At 44.3% G+C, this 22,636-nt stretch overlaps 1 protein-coding gene across 2 annotated transcripts in view; it reads left to right on the top strand.

Moving 5' to 3' along the window:
- The window catches only part of sesn3 (sestrin 3), a 54,701-nt gene extending 35,894 nt beyond the window's left edge, over positions 1–18,807 (top strand). The window contains exons 4-11 of one of the 2 annotated variants that reach the window (XM_012956235.3): positions 2,594–2,791; positions 3,954–4,136; positions 4,217–4,453; positions 4,543–4,693; positions 8,888–9,006; positions 10,746–10,936; positions 13,031–13,175; positions 14,928–18,807. In XM_012956235.3, coding sequence (XP_012811689.1) covers positions 2,594–2,791; positions 3,954–4,136; positions 4,217–4,453; positions 4,543–4,693; positions 8,888–9,006; positions 10,746–10,936; positions 13,031–13,175; positions 14,928–15,014 — 1,311 coding nt within the window. In that variant the 3' untranslated portion in view covers positions 15,015–18,807. The remainder of the gene's footprint in view (positions 1–2,593; positions 2,792–3,953; positions 4,137–4,216; positions 4,454–4,542; positions 4,694–8,887; positions 9,007–10,745; positions 10,937–13,030; positions 13,176–14,927) is intronic. The other variant, NM_001197193.1, reaches the window with a different exon arrangement.
- Positions 18,808–22,636: the final 3,829 nt, after the last annotated feature.

The raw sequence follows: 22,636 nt of genomic DNA, 5'->3' as shown, positions 1-22,636 counted from the left end.
CAATATTTATTCATTTTTTATTATTTGTAGTCTATTTTTTCATTTTCAGGGCAGGAGTTCTCCAGTTTGGAGTTTTAGCAGCTATTTTGGTTGCTAGGGTCTAAGTTACCTTAGCAACCAGGGAGTGGTTTGGATGAGAGACTGGTATATGAACAGGAGGAGGACCTGCATAGAAAAAAAAAGTTACAAAAAGTAACAATAACAGCAAAACTGTAGCTTTACAGCTGGAAGAAAGCAGCAAATAATTTAAAACCTATAACAAATAAATAATGAAGACCAGTTGAAAAGTTGCTTACAATTAGCCATTCTATAACTAAATGTTAGCGTAACGGTGAACCACCCCTTTAAAGACCCCCCCCCCAAAAAAAAATATGTTTTAATGCTTATAGCTTTAATGTACATTAAGCCTTTACTGGGGAAACATTGTGTTTCATACAGTTCATGTATTCAGGCTGCTACAGAGCCAGGGGACCTGTTGTTCAAGTTCCAGCATGGCCGAAGGGCTCACAATCACATAGCAGATAACAGATAAGGAAACAATAGTCTTGGGGCTTGGAGATAAACAGAGGTCGGTGTAGTTTATACTCAGGGTATGAAATATTTCTCATATACAATAGGGCTGTTGCTGCCAAGAAATATTGTGTTTGCAGTTGTGGGCAAACACAGATAAGCTTTAAATGGAAATAGCATTTTTTCAATTTTTGAGGCTACTGGTCCTTTAACCTGGCACTACATAAAGGTGCCCATACACAGGCCGATTCTAGCTGCCGATATGGGTCCCTTGGACCGATTTGGCAGCTAACCGTACCGTGTAGTGGCAGCAACGACGGACATGCCCGACTGATATCTGGCCTGAAATTGGCCAGATATCCATCGGGCAGGTTAAAAAATTTGGTCGGATCTGGGACCGCATCGGCTCATTGATGCAGTCCCCGAATTGACTGCGCCCATTGCCACCGTTTTAATTCGATCCCCAGGGCCAAACGAATTAGCCTACATTTGCACGATATCGCCCACCCGTAGGTGGGGATATCGGGAGAAGATCCTCTCGCTTGGTGAAGTGGATCTTAACGTGTATGGCCACCTTAAGGATAAGCATGCAGAAAAATAAACTTTGCAGTTGGTCTTCATTATTTTTAATTTTTATAGTTTTTAAATTATTTGCCTTTCTCTTCTGCCTCTTTCCAGTGTTCAAATGGGGGTCACATAACCCACCCCAGCCAAAACAGTATTGCTTATCTTCCTACCCTCAGGCTCTATCCCATCCAAGATCCAGCCTCTCATTTAAAGCACTTATTGGTTGCTAGGTTAAATAAGGCCCTAGCAACCAGCTGCTAAAATACCAAACTTGAGAGCTGCTGAACAAAGAGCAAGATAACTGTAAAAACCACAAAAAATGTAAATAATGAAGAACAATTGCAAATTGTCTTAAAATACCTATGTCTCCACCATACTGAATTAATTGAAAAGCCAACAACCCCTTTAGGCTGAAGACAGACGGGCGATTAGTTGCCGCTACTTTTAAGAAAACCCCAGTCACGGCGACTGAGACCATGACATACAAGTCACCTTGACATTTAGTGGCAGTGATTAATCACAACTGGATTATAAGAATTGCGGAAACTAATCGCCCCTCTCTGTCTTCGCCCTTAAGGTGTCTGTTCACAACTATTGTCTGCCATTTTGAGGCCCACCCTGGGGTTCCATTTTTGGGCCTATTAATTAACCAATGGGGCCATATGGGACAAATATCTCCTGATTTGGTGACCTGGCCAGCATATTTTCTATGTTAGTACATCAGTATAAATAAAATTCAAATTCTAGGGAAACTTCAGCTATTGCACAGCTGTGTTACTTAGCTATTACTTTATGCCTGCCCCTGAACTACAACTCCCAGCAACCCCCCATATTTTAAAGTAGGGGGACTGGCACTTATAGTTCAGGAGGAAAGAGCAATAGACGGACAGTCTCTGGTTTGTTTACAGTCGAACTGTATAAGTAATAAACTGTTTATATGGGTGACTCCCCAGTGTCTGTATTGGCTGGCCAGTTTGTGTGCGAGGCTCCCAGGCTTCCTTGCTCTGCTTATGTTTCTGTGAGAGCAGGGTCACTGGGTTTGCCGTGTAAAATGAGCCGGCTGCTGACTGTGCAAGTCATCCTGGTATGTAATGTCAGCTCTCCGTGCATTCCGACACTTCTCCCTGGGAACATGGATTGTCCCCTGCAAACTCAATGCTGTTGCACTACAGCCTCCCAATCAGCATCCTGAGGGTGGCGCTGCAGCCAGGGTGCCATTTATAAGCAATTATAATTATAAGCTCACCTATAAACACTAACTCATGGCAACCAATCAGTTGATTGCTTTCAGTGTTAACAGTGCAGCTGGCTGGGAAAAATCTAGCCACTGATTGGTTGCTATGGGTTACTGCCCAGGTACAAATTTGCCCAGTGTTTGTAAATGAGTCCCATTGATGGTTAGAAAGCAGATCATTTAAGAATGCCTTGAATGTGTTTCTGGGTTTATATATGGGAAGTTATTTATTAATGGAAACATCTGGTCGATGGCATCTAAGTATTGATCTTTCTCCATTAGTTTGGCCAAGCAAACGATGTGAATAAGCTGACCAACAGGCTGGCAGAAGAGTACAGCACATCTGGGCGCCTGGATAATATCACTCAAGTTATGAGTTTCCACCCGCAGTATCTGGAATCCTTTCTGCGCACACAGTTCTACATGCTCCGCGTGGATGGGCCCCTACCGTACCATTACAGACACTACATAGCCATTATGGTAAGTGCCATCATATGGAAACCATATCTGTGTGTTCTTATTAGTAGACCATCATTATTCATACACACACACACATAAACATATATACAGGTATAGGATCCGTTATCCAGAAACCTGTTATCCAGAAAGTTCCAAATTATGGAAAGGCCATCTCTCATAGACTCCATTATAAGCAAATAATTCAAATTTTTAAAAATGATTTCCCTTTTCTCTGTAATAATAAAACAGTACCTGTACTTGATCCCAACTAAGATATAATTACCCCTTATTGGGGGCAGAACAGCCCTATTGGGTTTATTTAATGGTTAAATGATTCCCTTTTCTCTGTAATTATAAAACAGTACCTGTACTTGATCCCAACTAAGATATAATTACCCCTTATTGGGGGCAGAACAGCCCTATTGGGTTTATTTAATGGTTAAATGATTCCCTTTTCTCTGTAATAATAAAACAGTACCTGTACTTGATCCCAAATAAGATATAATTACCCCTTATTGGGGGCAGAACAGCCCTATTGGGTTTATTTAATATTTAAATTATTTTTAGCAGACTTAAGGTATGGAGATACAAATTATGGAAAGATCCCTTATCTGGAAAGCCTCAGAACACAAGCATTCTGGATAACTGGTCCTATACCTGTATATAGACGGGGGTTCTCCTTTACTTCAGGTGGCAAATACGGGGTTCCCCAGTGTCTGCTATCACTAGCTGATGCATCTGATCCACAAGATAGGGGGCACTTTAGGGGTGCCCTTATGCAACATACATACTTTTTGCTTATTGTTTTAATGCAAAAAATATCTATGGTTTCTGTTATTTCTGGCATTAAACAACAATATGAAACCATATAGTACTTCCTGATCCAGAAGAACTTCAGCGCAGCTGACTCATTACCAATTCAATGAGAAGTCCCTGATAATGAGCTGCTCAAAGGCTACTGCTTAGAGAAGGGAAGGGTTTGTTTAGGGCAGCTCTGAACAAATTGCCCTGTTTATAAGGAAAAAGAGGGGTGAGTTTAGTGAACATAACACAGCTTTTAAAATAGTGCTTTATAATGGGATTAAGGGATTTGCCTCTTCATCACTATATAAATGAACATTGCTCTCAGTATGCTATTCATACCCATCTTTTCTCATATTTATTATGCCTTTTGGTTCCATAGGCAGCAGCCAGGCACCAGTGTGTGTACCTGATAAACATGCACGTGGAAGAGTTTTTGAGCACTGGAGGTTCAGCGGAATGGCTCAGTGGCTTGGAATACATACCTCAAAAGCTGAAGAATCTCAATGAAATCAATAAACTGCTGGCACACAGACCCTGGCTGATAAGGAAAGAGCACATACAGGTACCGCACTGCCCTTTGTTGCTTTCTATACCTAGTTGGCGTCTCTACCTACGGAATTGAATTTATAATTTTTTTTGCAGAAACTGGTAAGAACAGGAGAGAATAACTGGTCTCTGGCTGAGCTGTTACACGCTGTGGTATTGCTGGCTCATTACCATGCACTAGCAAGCTTTGTATTCGGCAGCGGTATAAACCCAGAAAGAGATCCAGATACCCAGAATGGTCTCCAAACAGCGGTGAGAAACAAGTTCTGTGTGTGCGATCTTGCCAATGACAACAACATAGAAAACACATCTCAGACAAGTAATGATGCCGAGGTTAGTAAATAATAACGATTAATGATTAATAACGATTAATGTTTATCCCTTTCAAAATGGCAATCTATTGTTTTATTTTCTTTTTACAGCAAAATAGGGACTATGAAAGTGAATTAGAAGCACTGATGGAAAGAATGAAAAAACTCCAGGAGGAAAGAGAGGACGAAGAGGCTTCCCAAGAAGAAATGGCCACACGTTTTGAAAAAGAAAAGAAAGAAAGTCTGCTTGTCATTTCTGGAGGTAATGCTGGAGTTTTTATTATTGCAGTCTCTAGTAACCTGCATAGAACTTAATATGGCTATGGGTACTATCGGGAGCCTTTAGCTGCCTCTGTACTGTCTTGCAGTGCATTCCGTACGGCCGCCTCTATATGCTGCAGTGCATTCCGTACGGCCGCCTCTATATGCTGCAGTGCATTCCGTACGGCCGCCTCTATATGCTGCAGTGCATTCCGTACGGCCGCCTCTATATGCTGCAGTGCATTCCATACGGCCGCCTCTATATGCTGCAGTGCATTCCGTACGGCCGTCTCTATATGCTGCAATGCATTCCGTACGGCCGCCTCTATATGCTGCAGTACATTCCATACGGCCGCCTCTATATGCTGCAATGCATTCCATACGGCCGCCTCTATATGCTGCAGTGCATTCAGAGTACTCAGTGCTCAGAAAAAGCCATACGTTATTTTATTCTAGCCATTCCAGACCTTCTATTTACAGAAACATATACAGCGCACCTGTCTGAGGCTGCACTTACTAAATATACTGGCTATAAATGGACTATTGCTGTTGAATGCCAGTGATCTGTCTGTAAACAACTGGCACTATGTCCTTTGAGAGAAGAAAGATACCAGTGCACTTAGGGTTGGGTTCTGCAAGATTTAGCTCTCCAGTAAACTGCAACTCCCATCATCCTATAACAGAGGAGACAGTTACAGGATTTCGGTCCCCTAGGGTGGCAACCATTGCACTAAAGCAGGGGTCCCCAAACTTACTTGTGAGCCACAGTCAAATGTAAAAAGACTTGGAGAGCAATACAAGCACCATAAAAGTTTATGGAGGTGGCAAATAAGGGCTAAGATTGGCTATTCTATGCACACTATCAGCTTACAGGGGCTGTATTTGGTAGTAAGTCTTGTTTTTATTCACCCTAAACTTGCCCCCAAGTCAGGAACTCAAAAATAACTACCACCAAGGGGTTGGGGAGCAACATGTTGCCCCTGAGCCACTGGTTGGGGATCACTGCACTAAAGGGTTCAATATTACTTCCTTGCTTCATTATATACCTCTACACCTCTGTTCCTCTATACCAGTGATCCCCAACCAGTGGCTCGGGGGCAACATGTTGCTCACCAACCCCTTGGATGTTGCTACCAGTGGTCTCATCTGTTAAGGAGGCAAGTTTTGGTTGCATAAAAACCAAGCATAATGCCAAACAGAGCCCTCTGTAGGCTGCCAGTCCACACAGGGGCTATTAAGTAGCCAATTATAGCTCTTATTTGCACCCCCAGGAACCTTTTGTCATGCAAATTGGATTGTGGCTCATCAGTATAAAAGGTTGGGGATCCCTGCTCTATACGCTATACATCAGGGGTCCCCAACCTTTCTTACTCGTGAGCCACAGTCAAATGTAAAAAGTCTTGAAGAGCAACACAAGCACCATAAAAGTTCATGGAGGAGCCAAATAAGGGCTAAGATTGGCAGTCTCTATGCACACTATCAGTTTACAGGGGTAGTAAATCTTGTTTTTATTCAACCAAAACTTGCCCCCAAGTCAGGAATTCAAAAATAACTCCCTGGTTTGGGGGCACTGAGAGCAACACCCAAGGGGTTGGGGAGCAACATGTTGCCCCCGAGCCACTGGTTGGGGATCACTGCTCTATAAGTTATACATAATAAGCAATGGTTCCCTGACAGCTGCCCCAATGGAGTCCTTGAATAGTGTCAGGGAGGCCCAACATGAAGGTTTGAACCAAAAAACTCTGTGCTAGGGCCAGCCTAAAGTAAAGTGCAGCATTTACTAGGAAAGGAATGAGCTGGGCATGCTCTGTTACCTGGTATAACTTAAACCACTTTCCTAAAGGGCTTTGTTTTCCCTTTAGTACCTATGCCTAACCACGAGAGCTGTGCAGATACAGGTACGGAGGCATGTCCTAGCATGGGAGATCTTTACCTAGAATCCAGAGGCACAGTATCTGCTCTATCGAGATAGAACTGGTTCTTTCTGAAGCATTTAGCTAACACCCTATCTCAGAGCTGTGTTTACTGATCACACCGCTGATATGCTTTAAACACACTTTAAATATCAACATTTCACAGAATATAGACCGATATCCAAGGGCAGAGGAGGCGACTGTTACACTTTTGCAATATACAGTTGGGCGGTAGCCGAGGGGATCCGTAAGCTCAAATGTAAACAGAGAAGATCCAGAGGGCAGTATAAATACAGATGCAAAGATTGCTGCGGGTCTAGTATACTGTAGTAACCAATCACATGTTTGTTTTCAAACAGCAAGTGACTTCTGCCTGCTGATTGGTTGCTACGGGTTACTACAGTAGAAAATATTATTTTGGGCTGAGGCCTTCTTTTCAGAAGTCAGGTATTCATCTCAGGAGCTCAAAATATTTTGTGACAGCTTTTTGTTACTTTTTATAACTTTTTTTTTTATTTAGGCCCTCTCCAATTCATCTACCAGCCTCTCATTCAAACCACTCCCTGGTTGCTAAGGTAACTTGGACCCTAGCAACCAGATAGCTGCTGAGACTCCAAACTGAAGAGCTGCTGAAGAAAAAGTAGAATAACTAAAAAAAAAAAAAAATACAAATAATAAAAAATGAAGACCAATTGCAAACTCTCAGAATATTATTCTCTACATCATATTAAAATTTAAGATGAACATCCCTTTTAAAGGGGAAATAAAACAACAAAATGAATTGCTTAGCTAGGACTTTTGCAGTTTGCATAACATCCTTATTCTTTTTAGTTTTCATGATACTAGCGGTTTTACTCTGCTAATATCATGATCTTCAACAGCCACATAAGATTACAGTGCTGGCCAGCTAGGCGCCAGAGGACAAGTGATTGATGTGGGAAGAGTCTATTAAGACCTTATTTTCTTCTAACTGATGTGATTGTCACTGTGCATGTGTGTACGCCCAGTGCAATCTGTTGAGGGATGCTGGGAGGGCATTATGTTACAAAAGCCATGTTTTAATAAATATGGCCATTAATTGTCACCTTCTCAGGGCCTCCCTACTGCAAAAGAAAAGTGGCATTAGACGGGGTGCAGATGTTGCAACACGCACTTCTTTCTTTGCAGAATGACGTTAATGAAGCAGAGAATGAATTGAGCGCCACTCGTGATTGGTTTATTAACACGGACGGTTAGATGTAAGCGCAGGCCATATGGCTTCTCCTCCCTCCCCACCTGCGTAGAGCTGTCTGAGAAGCGGCACCAAGGTCAGATGCAGTGAGCCGCGATGTAGGTAGAGCAGGTAGTGACACAGCGGAACCACCGGCCTCTCCAGGAATAAAGCGCTCTCTCTGTAGATAAAGGAACGCTGTTTGCTTAGGGACACGTTGTTAGAGCCCTAGAGTAGTGCTTAGCGACGCTATATACTAACTCGCCGCATCCTGGCTTCCTAGATCTATGAAACTGACATAGATAAGTGCACCTTGCCAGGCTGAACGCTGTTCTGTTGTTTTGGGCTAGGCGGGAGTAATAATTACTCTTTTTAATGTAATACTTGTATGAGATGCTTTGAATCACCCATGGGTGCAGGCAAGTCTCAAAGGAATGAATGGAGGGTGATGCCTACTTGGTTTGCTGCCCTCCCCCCCACTTAGCAGGAAGACACTTGGGCACTAAAAAGCTTGGAATCACCCCATGTGCCATGGGACACTCCATGGGGGGGAGTAAAGTGTTATATCGGGGGACTGGATGAAGCCCCCCCAAAGGAACTTTATGGCCCCAGTCTGCTCAAAGGCTTCATAGACTTTACTGTATGAGATTATCATTTTAATTTAATTTGGCCCTCGCACGTGTTGTATAATAGTTGGCCAAGCAAAAACAGTCCGGAACAGCACTTGTGTTCTTAATTAAAATGCCTTTATTGCATATATCTTTTAGGACATTACAGCAATGTTTCAGGCCATGTGTGGCCTTTTATCAAGCTTTTATGGGCTGAAACATTGCTGTAATGCCCTAAAAGATATATGCAATAAAGGTATTTTAATTAAGAACACAAGTGTTGCTGTTCCAGACATTTTTTTCTTGGATGTGCCGATTGGAAGTGGTCATTGGGAACCTACACTATTCCAGAATAGAAACAAGGTGCTGACTACTATCTGCAAAGTATAATAGTTGGCCAACTACATGTAATAAGTTGGACAGTGCTGGTTTACACCATGATGAATCGTGTTTTCTCTCCGCAGCCTTTGATGAAGAGGTAATCTCCATGTCAAACGTCTCTCGTTATATCGAAGACCCCGGCTTTGGCTATAAGGACTTTGCCAGGCGAGGAGAGGAGCACTTGCCTACATTCCGAGCTCATGTATGTCCCTTATCATTCTAGTAAGCTTAGAACTGTGTGTATGAGTGAATAGACTCCATTTATAGAGAGTGGTTAGTTCCACTTTAAACAAGGTATAGATGTCAAAATGTGCTTATTTTAACTTTTGATGCTAGGATCTCGCAGAACATATAATGAAGAAATAAGAAGGGTGGAATAAAGCTCGCCAAGCGAGTGGATCTTCTCCCTATGGGCGGGCGATATTGGGATAATTCGATTGCTTGGCCCCCGGGCCAAACAATTAAATTAAAATGGTGGGCATAGTGGCCGTCGGTTCGGGGACCGCATCAATGAGCCGAGGCGGAAAAATCAAACCTGCCTGATCAAGATCTGCCCAATTTCAGGCCAGATGTGGGCCAGGGAGGCCCGTCGGGGGTGCCCATACACCTGCAGATAAGCTGCCAAATTGGTCAAAAGGACCGATATCAGCAGCTGAAATAGGCCTGTGTATGGCCACCTTAAGTCTCTAAATCTGGGGCTATCCAGCCTGCTTTGTTCTAGATCAGTGCTGTCCAACTTCTGTTGTACCGAGGGCCGGAATTTTTCCGACCTACGTGGTGGAGGGCCGATAATGGATGCCAGTTTTGACCACTCCCCTTTTTGAAACCGCACCCACTTGAAACCACACCCATGTTATCACATGACCATACCCATATTAATGGTTGTAGTACAGCAAAAACCTGCCATACTCTGCCTGCCCTACCCTGCCTGTGTGTGCCATACTCTGCCTGCCCTACCCTGCCTGTGTGCCATACTCTGCCTACCCTGCCTTTGTGTGTGCCATACTCTGCCTTCCCTACCCTGCCTGCGTGTGCCATACTTTCACTGTGTGTGCCATTCTTGGCTGGTTTGTGCCAAACTTGGCCTGTGTGTGCTATACTCTGCCTGCCCTACTCTGCCTGCCCTACTCTGCCTGTGTGTGCCATACTCTGCCTTCCCTACCCTGCCTGTGTGTGCCATACTCTGCCTTCCCTACCCTGCCTGCGTGTGCCATACTTTCACTGTGTGTGCCATTCTTGGCTGGTTTGTGCCAAACTTGGCCTGTGTGTGCTATACTCTGCCTGCCCTACTCTGCCTGTGTGTGCCATACTCTGCCTTCCCTACCCTGCCTGTGTGTGCCATACTCTGCTTGTCCTATGCTGCCTGTGTGTATGGCACACACAGGCAGCCTACAGTGACACAATGCTGGCACTGCTCCTACAGTCTGCACAATAACTATATATTAAAAAACTTTTTAATTGCAGTACCACCTCAGTATATGTTCTTTTTGTAGTGTGCAGGGATTATTTGTGGGTTTCTACTGCTCCTGAGGTGTGAACAGGGGAACAATTGGGGTAATTACAGCCTGAGCCTGAGGTGTGAACACTGCAGGGGGTGAACAATGCAGAGATTAAAAGGTGTGAACAACACAGGGGATTACATATTTAAACAATACAGCCTGATTACAGCCTGAATCTGAGGTGAGAACCATGCAGGGGGGGGCAGTTAATCACAGTACTGATACCATTTAAAGTTTACACAAGAGTAAGCCATCAAAGCAGCCAGACAGGTGGGGGGCGGCCGCCAGTTGGACAGCACTGTTCTAGATCAACATAGTTACTGTGAGTTGCTACAGACTACCTATTTGTTATTGACAGACTTTATCTAGAAGATCTAGCACCGCTTGGGGTGTTAATGTTCTTGCACTCTCTCACCTTGTGTTTATGAACTTTTCGGAACAGGACTACTCTTGGGAAGATCATGGCTTTTCCCTGGTGAACAGACTGTACTCTGACATTGGCCATCTTCTAGACGACAAGTTCCGGATGGTGTATAACCTCACCTACAATACTATGGCCACACACGAAGACGTAGATACCACCATGCTACGAAGAGCCTTATTTAATTACGTGCACTGTATGTTTGGCATCAGGTAGGTGCTGCGGCAGTATAGTTCTACCGGCACAGTATTAAAACAGCAATATACTATGTTGCATACAGCCGGGGAATAGGTGAAGAGTTGCATGGTTTCTCTCTGTGTAGAGGCATATAACAAAACAAAGAGTTTTCCTACTGAGAGTGACATTTACATTTAGAAACACGATGGGGGATCTGTGAGAAGCAATAAGTATTTTTCTAGCCTGTTTATGAGATGATGGCTGATTAAGCAAGGCTGAAACCAAAAGCTGAGCCAGTAATACCCTCATACAGCCTTGGGGAAATAAAGCAAAAGGAAAATGCCACATGAGGCTGAATCTCATCTTCCCCTATGCTGGCCTCAGCCTTTCCCTATGCCTGTATCCAGACGAATTGCAGGCACACAGAGCGGATTGCGGCACCAAAGTGCGTGAGTATGCATTTTGGCACAAATACGCTCTGTGTGCCTGCACTCAGGCCGACACAGTGGCTCAGGGTGAAGGCACAGGGAAAGGCTGATGCCATCATAGGGGCTGATCCTCTGACTGCATTTATTCACAGACTAAGAATTAGCCCTTTGTTAGCCATAGGGTAAATAAATAAAATATTTTTGTCTGTTGGAGCCATCCAATCGTTAGATTGTCTATTGGTCTCTGCTGGCTTAGGGCCACCGATACCATTCTTTACAAAGCAGAGTTCTCTGCATTCACATCCACCCTCTCTAGTTACTGGCAAAATGCAGTCACAGTCACATTGAAAAGTGACCCCCCGGCTGACACTCTTTTCAGTTTGTACAACTTTGTTGCTGCTGCTATAAAGTGGTAATTGACAAAGAAGCGCAACTGACTGAGGTCCTTAAACCAAAATCAGTCGGAATATAAATACTTTCCCTGTACAGATCAGTTTGATGCCCTCTAGTGACCATATTGCTGACAGATACAAAATTAAGATCATACACTGTTCAGCAAATAGCAATATGTATCATGTCAATTGTGTCGCCAGTCTGGCCAGGCCGTACCACCCCGTGCTTCAAGCACAGAATCAGAACTTCCGGAGGGCAAGAAATCAAGATGCATGAAAAATTCTGTGCACAGTGTAGTGTAAAATGGGATGTGTAATATAGGGATTAATACAGCTTAGCCTGTCGCTGGGGAAACACTAAGTGCTCTTTCTGTATTGCCGGACATTGGCCAGTCAGCGAGGCACACTGCCAGATGTCACATACAGCCAGTCACATCTTATCTGCCAGTCTGTGACAGCCATGTCCTCTTTTGTCTGCGATGGATACTGTGATACCGTGTCCTATGTGGCCCTGCACCTTGAGGGTATACATAATTTATTTCTGCAGCCTGAATATCACTTGCCAGGGTAAGGCTCCCAAGTTGTGGGACTCCCAGTTTCCTCTAAAGGTCCCCATACACGTGAAGATTCGCTTGCTTGGCGGTGGAATTATAACGGAGGGTATAGGCAAAGTCGGTTCAGGGACCGCATCAACGAGCCGATGCGGTCCCCGATCCAACTAGATTTTTTAACATGCCCGATCGATATCTGCCCGATTTCAGGCCAGATATCGTTCGGGCAGGCCCGTCGGTAGTGCCCATACACGGGCCGATTAGCTGCCGAATCGGTCTAAGGGACCAATATCGGCAGCTAGAATCGGCCCGTGTATGGGGACCTTAAGGGTGAAGACACACAGAGCTACTTAGTAGCAGCTACTTGTCACGGCTACTAAACCCCAGAAAATACCCTGCCATAGACAATACTGAGAATTGCCTCTGCTAAAACACACGTAGAGACAATTATCAGTAAATGATCAGCATTGTCTATTTTAGTAGCTGTGACAAGTAGCTGCTACTAGTAGCTCCATGTGTTTTCACCCTAACATTTAATAAATAGTCCCAGCAGCATCTGGGAATCCAAGTGTGAAGGCCATATGCCATATAAAGTGACACCCCACTGGGGAAAAGGAGTTACAGTCGCTCTTAATGGACCCTGATTAAAACTAGCAGTTCCACAGCAGCTGGACCTGAGGTCCAAAGGAGCAATAACTGTAGGAGAAATTGTGCCATAAAGAGCTGATTTTACATGTCTGACCTGATTTTCCGTACAGGTACGATGATTATGATTATGGAGAAGTTAATCAGTTACTGGAGCGCACTCTGAAGGTTTACATTAAAACAGTCACGTGCTACCCTGAGCGAGCCACCAAGCGCATGTATGATAGCTACTGGCGTCAGTTCAAGCACTCGGAGAAGGTACGTGCCAGCTAGCCACATCATTTCTTGTGACTGACACAACTGCCTCATTGCTTTGTCTGGCCTCGGACTCTGGTACTGGAGGTGCCCTTGTCTTTTTATTTTCCCAGTTACCCTCCCAGCATCCTTCAGTTCAGTTGCAAAGGCCTCATATATACTGCACACAGTCTGCTTATCCATCAGGATCATTTGTGCTTCTGTTGCATCTCATGTGCTAATCAGATCTCATAAAGGCCATGGAAATCGCTTGCACATTCTCTATCCATACCACGAAATGTATCGGTCAAATTATATTGTAGCAGGACTCAAGGGGAACCGTTTGATTATATTGCTTCCAATACAACAATATTACCAATAAGCATCAGTTTGGATCTGAGTTAGAAAATGAAAGCATAGACCTTGGACATTGCTATAGGTAACTGCCCTGGTGCAAATTAGGAGGTAACCCTTGTTATTTTCATTAAATGTGAAAGGAAAACTATACCCCCAGAATGAATACTTAACCAACAGACAGTTTATATTATGGTAAGTGGCCTATTAAAGAATCTCGCCAAACTGGAATATATATATCAGTAAATATTGCCCATTTACATCCTTTCCCTTGAGCCGCCATTTAGTGATGGGCTGTGTGCTCCCTCAGAGATCAGCTGACAGGAAGTGATGCAGCTCTAACTGTAACAGGAAGTAGTGTGGGAGCAAAACACAAAACTCTGTCCATTAATTGGCTCATAGGGCCTAGCATGTATGTGTTGCTTGGCTTGTTTGTGTGCCCTGTGAATCCTATGATCCCAGGGGGCGGCCCTTAGTTCTTAAAATTACAATTTTCTATTTAGGATTACCCAATAGCATATGCTTCTAAAAAGTATATTTTTATGAAAATGATTTATTAGAATGAAGCATGGTTTTACATTGCTGTTTATGCAATATATTTTTATAGAAACCTTAATTGTTTGGGGGTATAGTTTTCCTTTAAGCTCCCTTTAGGGCAGTGCCAAGCAATCTCATTACAATGAAGGGGACAGGAGCAGTCAGAGAGAGGACCACATCAATGAGCTGATATGTGCTTCGATCAGAGGAAAAATCAAGCCTGTCCGATCGACAGCTGGCCAATTTTTGCCCACATATCAGTCAGGGAGGCCTGTCGGTGGACCCCAAAGGCAGGCAGATAAGTTGTCGAATCAGTTTGAATGGGAAGCTTAAATCTGCCCATGGTATGCCTTTAGGTGAGCATATCGGGAGAAAGATCCACTAGCTTGGCGAGATTGCCAAACTTACTGCATATGGCCACATTCAGTATCCCTTTACTTCCTGCCCCCCCAGTAGTGGCAGGGCCTGCGTCCTCTGTAGCCTCCAGCATGTGATTACATTGTATAGTACAGAGGTCCCCAACCTTTCTTACTCATGAGCCACAGTCAAATGCAAAAAGACTTGGAGAGCAACATAAGTATTACAAAAGTTCATGGAGGTGCCAAATAAGGGCTGTGATTGGCTATTAGGGGCCTCTATGCACCCTATCAGCTTACAGGGGCTTTATTTGGTAGGAAATCTTGTTTTTATTCAACCAAAAAACTTGCCCCCAAGTCAGGAATTCAAAAATAACTCCCTGGTTTGGGGGCACTGAGAGCAACATCCAAGGGTTTGGGGAGCAACATGTTGCCCCGGAGCCACTGGTTGGGGATCACTGGTATAGTATATACAGAGCACATCTGTATTGTATGTAAATATGTGTTTTTGTGCCCCCCTTTCCTTCAGGTGCATGTGAACCTCCTTCTGATGGAAGCCCGTATGCAAGCCGAGCTCCTCTACGCTCTCCGTGCCATAACGCAGCACCTGACCTGAGGGGCCCCTCCTTCTCTCTCGGCGCCTGGAGCAGTCTGTGATGTAGCACCCAACATATATGCATACCTAGTGTCAGAGTTTGCCCATATTCTGTGGGGTAATGTGCAATGATCTCCCCTCTTTGTTTCCCCCTGCCTATTACTAACGTTAGCAGACGTAGCACTACTATTTCCTTTTATTCTCATTTTTATTTTTCTACTGTTCAGCAGTACCTGGTATACTGACAGCATTTCCATTGCGTTTTCTATTAGAACGAGATATTTTGTGTTTTTTCTTTTTTTTTTTTTTGAAAGCCTATATGGACTGGCTTGTACTGGTGTTTTCTACAACAGGAACGAATATCCCATCACACAGACAAATAAGCTGTACTGTTTGTGGCCGGCAATACGGCTGGAAGGACTGATTTAGTGCCATAAGTGGAATCCCTTGTTCTGCATAGGTTTTGCTACCAATATGAAGCTTCTCGGGTGCCCGGGACTCACTAAAGCGGCCAAAAAGGACTTTATACGAAAGGCTTTCCCGACCAATCAAATGTGAAATGGAACTGTGCAGTTACAGCCTATTTTCGCAGCAGTGCTACTGAATCGCTTTCGTGTTAACCCTTTGAGAACCTGCAATGCCAGGAGGGTAAAACCGAAGACAAGTCTGGAACGTTTGAAGTCCACGTATTCCTTATCTAAGAGTGTAGCCAAGGTGTATTCATTCTAATGAGTGCGGCAAGTTACCCTTGGGTAAGGAGGGGGGGGGGTAGGACAAGAGGGGTAGGACATGGCTATGTTTGATTCATGAAAGAAATAGGAGGCTGAAAGCATATTCAAGATGGAATTTGTGCTGGAATTTATATTTAAGCTACTGGGGTGTGAGAGGTCCACCAGGGCTGTTACCCCTGGGCCCCCCTGCTGGGGGGGGGGTGACTGCCACTGTAGAATCCTAAACCATGCCATTGGGTCTCTCAGTGCTTGGCAAAACTGCATCAGTGCAGTAACCTATAGCAACCAATCAGATATTTGCTTTCACTATTCAGCCTGCAGCATGACTGATGATTGGCAGATTGACCGCCGTGCTGTCAGTATATATTAGTCGGGCCAATTACAAAATCATTTTAGGGCCCCCCCTAAACTTTGGGTAGAAGACATTTCTCATAAACCTATGCTTATTGGTCCACACTGGGCCCCCAGGCAGTGACAGGGGTCTGCTTGCTTTATGGGTTACCTCAATGAGGCAGTTTTGCCCAGTGTTAGTAAATGAGACCCAATTACAGGTGGCCGGTTGGACCACAGTCCTATTTAGTAGGCAAGAGACCCTGGTTAGAAGTAATGTGTAATGTGTGATGGTAGAACTTGTACAGATCTTATAACAGCCCAAGGTGCCTAAAGGTGAAAGTTATTGTTAAAGGGTGGCTCTCCTTTAAGTTAACTGTTAGTATGTTACACAATGGCCTATTTTTAGCAGCTTTTCAATTGGTCTTGATTTATTAGTTTTTATAGTTTGTTTTATTTGCCTTCTCTCAAATGGGAGATGGGGGTCCCTGACCCCAGTAATATTGCTCTATCATTTTTGCTACTGGTTATTACATATCTTTCTACTAAGGCCCCCGGACTATTCATATTCCAGACTCTTATTCCAGTTGCTCTCTGGTTGCTAGGGTAAATTGGACCCTAGCAACCAGATAGCTGCTGGAATCCCTAACCGGAGAGCTCCTAAACAAAAAACTTAAAATAATTTAAAAATCAGGACCAATTGCAAACTGTGTACTTACTAAAAGTTAAGTTAAAGCACAGAGAACATATATTTTCATTTGGAGGTTCTCTGCATTTCCCTTTTCTCCCCAGACGGGGGAGCTAGCCTTTGTCCTTCTCAAACGCATATACAAAATATCTGCCTCTATGTATTTGTAAGCTGCCATATTACTGGCCACTGAGGCAGTTAGTATGGCAGCGCTCTCTCATACATGAAAATGGGTCTAACAGGCCCATAGCAACCAATCAGCAATTAGATTTGAACGGATACCTACAAGTCAGAAAACAAAAGCAAAGAGCTTCCTATGGGCAACATCACCGAGTGGCGACGACCCTAACTGTCAATTTACTTTCCATGCACTTCCTGTATTCAGTTAACCCTTTGATTGCTGACACCAAGCTGAGCCAAAAGCCTGGTATTAACAGTCTAAATATTAGGGATGCACGGAACCCAAATCCATCCCAAGGGATTCGGCCGAATACCGAACCAAATCCTAAAGCTAATTAGGTTCCGGAAGGTGTCGTGAAATTTTTTTCACTTCCGTGTTCATACGAACAATCATTCGGCCGAATCCTGGCTGAATACCGAACGGAATCTTGGATTCGGCGCATCCCTACTAAAAATGCAAATATCTGTAAATGACAAACGTGTGTAGAGAAAGCACCTTTAGTAACTTCATATCAATTTTATTTTTGCCGTTAATATGAGCTTTTAGTACGATGTAGACGTTAGTTTCCTAAGACACTGTGCAATGAAAAAAATATTTACATTTGTTCTATTCTGCCTTTCCCAAGCTTGGCATTTTAACGGCTGCATGGTTGTTAGGGCTCTATGACCCTAGCAACCATGCAGTCGTTTGTAAGTCAAAATAAAAGATCAGCCGAAGAGGGGCTGAAATGAAAGGCAAGCCATAAAAAAAAAATGGCCCAGTTTTAGTAAGTTCTCCTTTATTATCCAGCCTGCCCAACCAAGTGACGCTGGTTCAGGGTCGGACTGGGCCGCCGGGAAAATACCCAGTGGGCCCATCGGCGCAGACCCGACCCTATTGCCGCTTCCTCTGGCCTCTGATGTCCTCCCCTGACGCGTTTCACATACGTGTTCAGGGGAGGACGTTGGACAAGGGGGGTTGGTTAAGGGGTGCGCGGATGGAGGAGGCACCTTGGGGGGTGCGGTGCCCCTGGGGCGGCAGCCCCGGTGGGCCCCGCACCCCCCAGTCCAACCCTGCATTGGATTATACAGAATCCCTTTATAGTAAATAGGCAAGGGTATATAAAGCATTACTATTGGTTGTTGGGAAACAGAGGAGCACTTGTGCAAGGACATATCAGTGGAACCCTATATATCCACATAGAGCCAATCACAAACCAGCCTTTGCACATATTATTCTGGGTTCCATATTCCTTAAAAGACCAGGCTGCCTTTTTTTTTTTTTTTTTCATGATTTATGTACAAAATATAGATATTTTTATTTAAATCCCTTGAAATGTTTACTTAGAGTTCAGTCAGAGGGAGGGGGGCAAACCAGCAGCTCTCCCAGCATCCCCTCTGTCAGCCTTGCGTTGCTGGGAGTTGTAGTTCCCAAGAGCTGCAAACGTCTCCCCTCGCTGTTAAACATTTTACCTTTAGCCTCCAAAGCTGTGATGACAAGTCTGCCTTGTTAGTGAACAAAGGTAAAGTGCAATATCCGCCTGTATATAGGGCAAAGCTTGCCCAGAGAAGTGGCCTTTAGCGTTAGATATTTCTATGGGGAAGGGTGGAAGGGAGTCGATTCGGTGAAGCAGCCGCGTTTCCTCCATTAGCACACGTTTAATATGATATGAAATATATCCTGTATTTTTACACTTGCCCTTTAAATACGCCCTATAATATAAACATAGGAAGTGGGCGGGATAAAACCGTTGTCCAATGATTAAAGGGGACCTGTCACCCTAGAAAATGATTCCAAATCCTTTTCTGTCATGTTTGATACACTTCACTTACACTGTATAAACTATTTCATTTTCTTTCCCTTCAGTCTGGGAATTTACAGTTGCAGCCAGCAGGTCGGCGCCATTTTGTGTACACTGTTATTAAGGCAAAGCTTTGTATCACCCCCAAATCTTATTAAGATATCTATAAAAAGCTGAATGGAAAGTCAAAGTAATTGTAATTAAAAATCTGAGCTGTCAATCGTATATTGCCTGCCCCGCCTCTATGCCGAAGGCATAGAGGCGGGGCAGGCAATATATGATTGACAGCTCAGATTTTTAAATACATTTATAACAGGTATGGATGGTTTAATTAAAAAAAAAGAATTTGGGTTTCATGTTTAATTTTTTATTATATAGCTTTTTATGTGTGGGTGACAGTTCCCCTTTAAGATTAACCCTATCCTATCCAATAAGTCACACATGCCATACATTGCCATATTATAGTCATTTTGTGTGTCGGCCAAGGGAATTCCTGGAAGGCTAGTGTCACCCAGGCACCTAAGGGTTAAACTTGATGGACTCTGGTCTTTAACTCTATGGGTCCTGGTGTTGCAGCTTTACAAGTCGCTGAAGGTGATTGGCTGCTCCCGGGCTGTTCCTGCTTGACTTAAGGTGGCCATACACGTGGCGATCCGACGATGTTTCGTACGACCATCGGTCGCACGAAACATCGTAAGATCCGCCACACACCATTCAGGGCTGAATCGGCAGGTAAGGAGGTAGAAACAATAGGATTTCTACCTCCTTCTGCCGATTCAGCTCTGAAGGGAGAATTTTGGTCAGGCGCCTTCTATGGCGCCCGATCAAAATTTTCAAACTTGTCCGATCGGCGAGTCGTCCGATATCGGCAGCTTCCTGCGATATCGGTCGACTCGCCGACATGCCATACACGCACCGATTATCGTACGAAACGAGGTTTCGTACGATAATATCGGTGCGTGTATGGCCACCTTTAGTCATGTAGAGGCTTTTTTCAGATTTTGGGCCTGAATGACCTTAGCTCAAAGGTTGCCATTGGATTAAATGTGATATAGAAATTGGGAAATGTGGGCGAATGTGCACTGGACAGAACCCAAAAGGGTCTTTCTATCAGCAGTGTCGGGCCGGCCCACCCAGGAACCCAGGGAAATTCCAATCAGCCCCTTGATTTGCAACATTGGAGCTACCTGTATCTAACTGCTGTGAGAGTGGGCCCAGGGTGCCAGACCCGTCACTCCCAGTATAAATGAGATTGGCCGTGCTGCCTATGGGCCGCAACTGAATGTAGAACGCGTTACCAGCAACATAGATTTGTATTTTTTATTATAGCTTGTAAATAGGATAAATGTTGTTGTGCTGTGAAACCAACACAAAGGTCCACGTGACATGGGGCATGGGGATTGGCTGCTGCTGGATCAGACTGGGCGGCCTGTGATTGGCCGGTGGGGAATGCCCCCCTATCCTGGCCTGCGCTGTAGCAGTAATTGCTGTGCCCTGTGTTACCTTGCCCTTTAATAATAGCTTTATGTGGATCAGTGCTGTCATTAGGGGGCGCAGTTGTGCCGCTATATATGAGTAAGGAGCGCCTGATTCTGATCAGTATTAACCCAATGAGAGAATGCCATATAATAAAGTCTTATACTGTTTGGTACTGCGCTATTAGATATAAGCTGTAAATGCTCTTTCCTCTGTACAGACACGCAAGCCCCGCCTCCCATGTCCCATGCCCCGCCTCCCATGTCCTGCACATATCTGTCAATGTGAAGCACACACTATACCTGTCAGCTGGATCATATGCAATTGATTCCAATCCGATTTTTGCAGCCGGAGAGCCCGGTGATGCGCCTCTCCGGCTATAGCTAGTTACAGTCAGCCAATCACATTTAGTTCTTTGTATTTGATTTGTTTACTTTTTATATACACACTGTCACTTTAATGCAGCCGTGTCATCTGCCGGCCTTTCCTAAGCAAAGCCTGACTGCCAGCTTTTGGCTCTGACTGTCAGTGTGCAGCCAGCTGGCAAATGGATGGGACTAAAGGCCGCCTGTAGCTGGTAACCAATGAGAACGTTAAAGGGGTAGTTTACCTTTAAATTAACCGAGTAAGTTAATTAGTAAGTACTGAGAGAATCTGCAGTTGGTTTTCATTTTATATTTCGCAAAACAATCTGCCAATGGCGAAACACGGAAATTCAGCACAAATCCATTGCCTGCCGAAAAATTTCGCTCATCGCTAGTGGTTATCTGGTTGCTATGGTCTTGTTTACCTTAGCAACCAGGCAGTAGTTTCAGTGACAGACTGGAATATGAATAGGAGAGGGACTGAACAGAAAGGTAAAGAATAAAAAGTAACAATAATAATGAAATTGGAGCCTCACAGAGCCAATAGTTTTTTGGCTGCCGGGGTCAGTGACCCCCAGTTGAAAGCTGGGAAGTTGTATAAGAGAAAGGCAAAACTCAAAAACTATAAAAAAAATAAATAGGAATAGGCCATTCTGTAACGTACTAATAGTTAACTTAAAGGTGAACGTCCCCTTTATTGGCGCGCCACAGTGAGTATGAGATACTTAGTCCTAAAGCCGGCCCCCTTTCCTATAAGCCCCACCCTGTTTCAGGGCTGTGAATCTGGCGTGCCAAGGCCAGCTGGGAGTTATACCTGGGGGCCGGGGGTAGGTGGCACGGGTGCTTTAAACTTCATTTACATGGAACAGTAAGGTGGAAATAAGCTTTCTTCTTGCCTTTAGAGATTGTATCTCCTTTATTTGAGTAACGTTTGTGTTTTTGGTTTTGTTTTTGTACAGTGTAAAGCAGGGTTTGCGGCCCCAGCTTGCTGAACTGTAACTCCCAGCAGCGTTGTGTTGGCCGGGGGCTGGCAGTCACAGCTGGAGGCAAACCATTGTTCTAGAGCGAGCAGATAGGAAACTGTTTATCCTTTGGTGAAATATAATGGAAGCCTCGGAGGTCTAGTAGCCCGTAGCAACGAGTCAGACACGTGACCAGTAACTGCTTCCTGCTGATTGGTTGCTGGGGGGTTGCTAGACCTGGTGGTGACTTTGTGAATTTTATTATATGACCTGAATGTACAAATGCCTTATGGGGGGGGGAAAGAAGCTTCAAGTGCCCCTTGGCAATGACTCCCCTCCTGTATAGACCCCCCCACACCATAATGGGGTGTCTATAGGGTCTCTATATAGCAACATTTCTTATGTCTTTTCTTATTAGAGGGAACCATGGTGCTTTGCATAAGGCAAGGAATGAAAACCTATGGTCTCGCCAGCTGAGGATGATGGGTATTGTAGTCCATCAGCATTAGGCTCAGAGTCATCTAAGTTTGGGGGATATATTCTATTCTATGAGAAGGCTTAATCTTCCATTGCAGTAAATGACAATGGGCACAGTGTATCCCTGCTTATTTGCATTTATTGCTGTGTGGGAGCTGCCATACTGCTAACTAGAGTTTCAGTAATATAATGCAGCAGCGCCCCCAGTGGTTATAGATTGCTATAACATCTATATTGCAGCTATAAACCCAAGTAGGGAATTCTGTGCTCTCCATAAGCCCAAGCTGCGGAAGAGAAGCGCCAATTATAATGAGGGTATATTTCCCCTTTAGCCGAGAACTAATAAACTGATGATTACCTATAAATGTCTATTTCCTGTATTATAGCAACATGCAGTAGTGGAACTACAACTCCCAGCATCCGACTGCCAGCGCCGCCGCTGCTGCTGGGAATTGTAGTCCTTTCCCTGTATTTTTTTATTTTGAGAGTGAGAATTCAGTGCTCTGGATTGTTTGACTTTTTTCTTTCCCCTGATTTGTGGATTAGGGAGGGAGATTTAGCCAATTGCCTCTGTTAGATTCACAGAAGGGGGCGTGCCAATTACCCATGAGCCCCAGTGGCGTTTAGCTAGAAAGTTGCAGCGAGAGGTGCCT

Source organism: Xenopus tropicalis, chromosome 2, assembly GCF_000004195.4.
Source record: "Xenopus tropicalis strain Nigerian chromosome 2, UCB_Xtro_10.0, whole genome shotgun sequence".
In the NCBI taxonomy this organism is placed as follows: domain Eukaryota; kingdom Metazoa; phylum Chordata; class Amphibia; order Anura; family Pipidae; genus Xenopus; species Xenopus tropicalis.
This window is presented reverse-complemented; position numbering and strand designations above follow the sequence as displayed.